The sequence below is a fragment of the Octopus bimaculoides genome, unplaced genomic scaffold (genome assembly GCF_001194135.2).
Source record: "Octopus bimaculoides isolate UCB-OBI-ISO-001 unplaced genomic scaffold, ASM119413v2 Scaffold_92032, whole genome shotgun sequence".
Classification (NCBI taxonomy): Eukaryota; Metazoa; Mollusca; class Cephalopoda; order Octopoda; family Octopodidae; genus Octopus; species Octopus bimaculoides.
The window spans coordinates 1-3,919 of NW_026365845.1; the positions used below are offsets into that span (position 1 = coordinate 1).

The window sequence follows — 3,919 nt, forward strand, 5'->3', positions numbered from 1 at the left end:
TATATATATATTAGGAAACCCAGTGTAATATTATATTAGCCTTCATCAATGGGAAACGCCAAAGGGAGATAACTCTGGGAATATTCAAAGCCATAGTTTTATTAAAAGAACAGCCACTTTCAGTGACTGAGTTGTGCTAGTGAACTTCCTGGTCGGAATAAAAAAATATAAGTAAATAAAGAAAACAAAATAGTGACTAAAAGCTCAGAGTTAAGAGATAGAAATAGAAGAGAAATTTGAAAAGACAGTATTTAGTTTGAAAGGAGGAAAAGGTTTGTAAATCCATTTACCATTTTGGGTAATTTCATAAGTTTCTGCTTTGGTGAAAGCTGTAAAAGATGAAAGTAAAAAGCTTTGATCAACAGAATTTGATTAGTTTATTGGGCTATAGCTCTCTTGCTTTCTGCAATTTTCTTTACCTGGTCCAGAAGTTTAATGCCTCTATAATTGCTTCTCAGGCACTTCCTTTACCTTTGTAGCAGCTAACAATAATGCTGCTAAGCCAGTCACTGGGTATTATGCCAAGTCGCCCTTTCTTTTTTTACATAGGTCATCTTATGTTTTTTCCATACCGTGGAATTTTCACGGGTCCCACGAATAATATATTATTGTGACAGGAAGTGAAATAATTTCAAATAATGAAAACTGAAATGCAAGTATCCTTTCTTTCTGAAATAATCTTTTTGTTCTGTGGAATTTCCATGGTTCCCACTAATTGTTAATTATTATTTAATCATTGTAACATAAATAGTATCAAATTATTATTATTATTATGTTGTTTTTTTTTTCTTCTTTCTTCAAATTTTCTTCCATTTCTCGCTGAGTGTTTTCCGTACACCTAGGGCAGAGAAACTCGTTGTATGCATTCCCAGTTTACACACGCAAATTCACAGGTAAAACCTGTATTTAAGAAAAAAAAAAAGAAAAAAAATTCATGAATGGATGTTGTTTTCACAGCGATAATGCTCTTCTCAGTACATGAGTCGTTCCAGTCAGCGCGAGTTTCTGCACTTCCTGTAGGGATGGTAAGCCTGGTATCATTTTCAAATAGGTTTCAGTACCTTTTTTTATCATTCCTAGAGATCCTACAATCACTGGTATGGTAGTCGCCTTGAGGTCCCACAATTATTATTATCATTATCATTATTATTATTATTATTATTGTTGTTGTTGTTATAATAAATCATTTCCTTACCATTTGTCTTCAAATCAAATTTTCCAAAGTTGTTGTTGTTGTCATAAAATGTCCAAGACAAACATTCATTCGTAACGTCTCGAATCCAAAGAGTGGAATCATTCCCACTCTGGGTCACTTGAAATTCAGTGGTGCTAGTGCACGTCTTGTCGCATTCGTATGTATAATTTTTACATTTCCACTCCACTGGTCTTTCCATATTTGGGAAATCAATGTGGAGGGTGGTGTTTCTTCCAAGCACAACTTTTTCTGAAATAAAGAAATCAGGTAAGAAGTTTACTTCCTAATCTCATGGTTCTGGTTTCAGTCCCACTACACGGCACCTTGGGCAAGTGTCTTCTACTATAGCCTCGGCCTGACCCGTTCTGGTGTGTCTATGTCCCTATAACTTAGTGGCTCTGGAAAAGAGACCAACAGAATAAGTACCAGTCTTAAAATAAGTACTGGGGATGGTTCATTCAACTAACAATTCTTCAGTGTGGTGCCCCAGCATGGCCGCAGTTTAATGGCTGAAACAAGTGAAAAATCATCATTGCTATAATGCCTACTTTTCCATGCTTGAATGGATCAGAGTTCTTTATTTTCAACAGTAGGATGATCTCACTGTCACCAACGCAAGACTATGATATTCCAGTCTATAGAATAACTAACAGCTCAGACATGTTTTATGCTGAGAACTGAGAACAAATGACACCGTATAAACGAGCCTTTTGTTTACTAACATTGTGCAACACGCAACACCTCAAGCAGCCCAGACATGCTTTTGTGGTGGACTTCAAGCAAATGACATCACTGGCAAAACCGTTGATTACAAACCAGCAGATGCAAGGGAATTAACGACATCACACACACATAACGATCGATAACGACATGATCGACCGGCACCAATGATTTGTTTATATTGATCACCTGTATGTGCTGTACATTAGATCACTCTCTCCATGAAACTGATGTTACCTGAACAGGTGTTGTATTCCTCTCGGGAGACTCGCAGAGAAAAGACGAGTTGTACAATTTAATTATTACATTTATTATTTAATTACATACAAAGAACGCACTCACCAAAATGTTCGTAATTAATAAACAAGAATCATGTCCTCGCCATATTGTATCAATAATATTTTACTACCACAGTCATTCAAAACAACAACGAAAACAAGGAACTCAGACGAACCACATTGAAACACAGGACTTCAGATGAACAAACAAACAAACAATCCATATAACAAAAGGTGTGTGGTGTACCTCACATTAGCTATTGAAGTGATTGCAGAGAAGTGTCTTGCTTAAGAACACAATGTCCCAACCAGTCCAGGAATTGAAAGACCCCGATCTCTCGATCAGATGTGCAACACCCAAACCACTGATCCTATAATTAACATACATCCCTACATAAAATAACCGTCTAAGGGTTAATCGATGAAATATTTTGTGTACTGTAAAACTATAACCAATTAATTGTAAATTAATTGTAAACAACTATATGAACCCTCAACCACTGCTCTAGTGGACCCGCCGATTTGTATTTCTGGCTCTTTAGTCTTTCTCAATGGGAAACTCCAAAGAAAAAACACGCTGGGCGAATTTAAAGCTGTAGTTTTATCTTAGGAACAGTCACTCTTATTTCTTTATTGCCCACAGGGGGCTAAACATAGAGGGGACAAACAAGGACAGACAAAGGTATTAAGTCGATTACATCGACACCAGTGCGCAACTGGTACTTAATTTATCGACCCCGAAAGGATGAAGGGCAAAGTCGACCTCGGCGGAATTTGAACTCAGAACGTAGCGGCAGGCGAAATACCGCTAAACATTTCGTCCGGCATGCCAACGTTTCTGCCAGCTCGCCGCCTTGGAACAGTCACTCTTGGTGACTGAGTTGCGCTAATGCCTGATCGGAATAATAATTTTGAAAGAAATAATAAAATAAATAAACAGTGATTAAGAATTATGAGTTAAGAGAAAGAAAAAGAAGACAGAATTGAAAAGACAGTGTCTAGTTGAAAAGGGGAAAAAAAGGTTTGTGAATCCATTTACCAGTTTGGAAGATTCTATAAACTGGTACGCTTGTTTCTGCATTAGCCAAACCTGTAAAAGATGAAAACAAAAATTCTTGACTTTCAGATTATACATTTGATCAACAGGTTGATTACTATTTCTCTTGCAATAATTAAATATTAATTAATACTTGTAGATATAATTACACATTATATACAGTGGCAGTCTGAGTGCAGGCATTGAAAACATGGCTCCCTGTTCAACCATTACCTCTGCTGCACATACATCACGCTTTTGGGATCCCCTTTCAAAAATTCAACAAATAATCTCGGTGAAAATTCTTTGTTTGATTCTTGCTTGGGTTAGTCAAACTTTATTGGGGAAAATGAATGAATACAATTTTTGTAAACGTTCAGGGTTTACAGCTCAGGTATTTCGTAATTTGTGTTTCTGTCTCATACGTCACACGGCAATGGATCAGATGCCAAAATAATGATAGTGATGATGATGATGATACAAGCACTGTTGTAATATGTTAAGCGTAGGAGTGGCTGTGTGGTAAGTAGCTTGATTACCAACCACATGGCTCCGGGTTCAGTCCCACTGCGTGGCACCTTGGGCAAGTGTCTTCTACTATAGCCTCGGGCCGACCAAAGCCTTGTGAGTGGATTTGGTAGACGGAAACTGAAAGAAGCCCGTCGTATATATGTATGTATGTATATATAT

General features: G+C 37.2%; 1 protein-coding gene across 1 annotated transcript; it reads right to left on the minus strand.

Annotated features, from left to right (window-relative positions):
- Positions 1-195: 195 nt before the first annotated feature.
- Positions 196-3,303, minus strand: LOC106878976 (uncharacterized). The gene is made up of 3 exons (XM_014928351.2): positions 3,233-3,303; positions 1,196-1,444; positions 196-329 (listed from the first exon to the last, which is right to left on the minus strand). Exons 2-3 carry the CDS (start codon positions 1,392-1,394, stop codon positions 211-213), a joined length of 318 nt encoding a protein of 105 aa, XP_014783837.1. The 5' UTR covers positions 1,395-1,444; positions 3,233-3,303; the 3' UTR covers positions 196-210.
- Between the last annotated feature and the right edge of the window lie 616 nt (positions 3,304-3,919).

What these genes read in the sequence shown, in the direction of transcription:
- LOC106878976 (XM_014928351.2), bottom strand. Translation starts at nt 1,394, where the DNA reads ATGGAAAGACCAGTGGAGTGGAAATGTAAAAATTATACATACGAATGC. An exon ending in ATTTGATTTGAAGACAAATG is followed by an intron (nt 330 to 1,195) that starts GTAAGGAAATGA and finishes CATCTTTTACAG; the next exon opens with CTTTCACCAAAGCAGAAACT.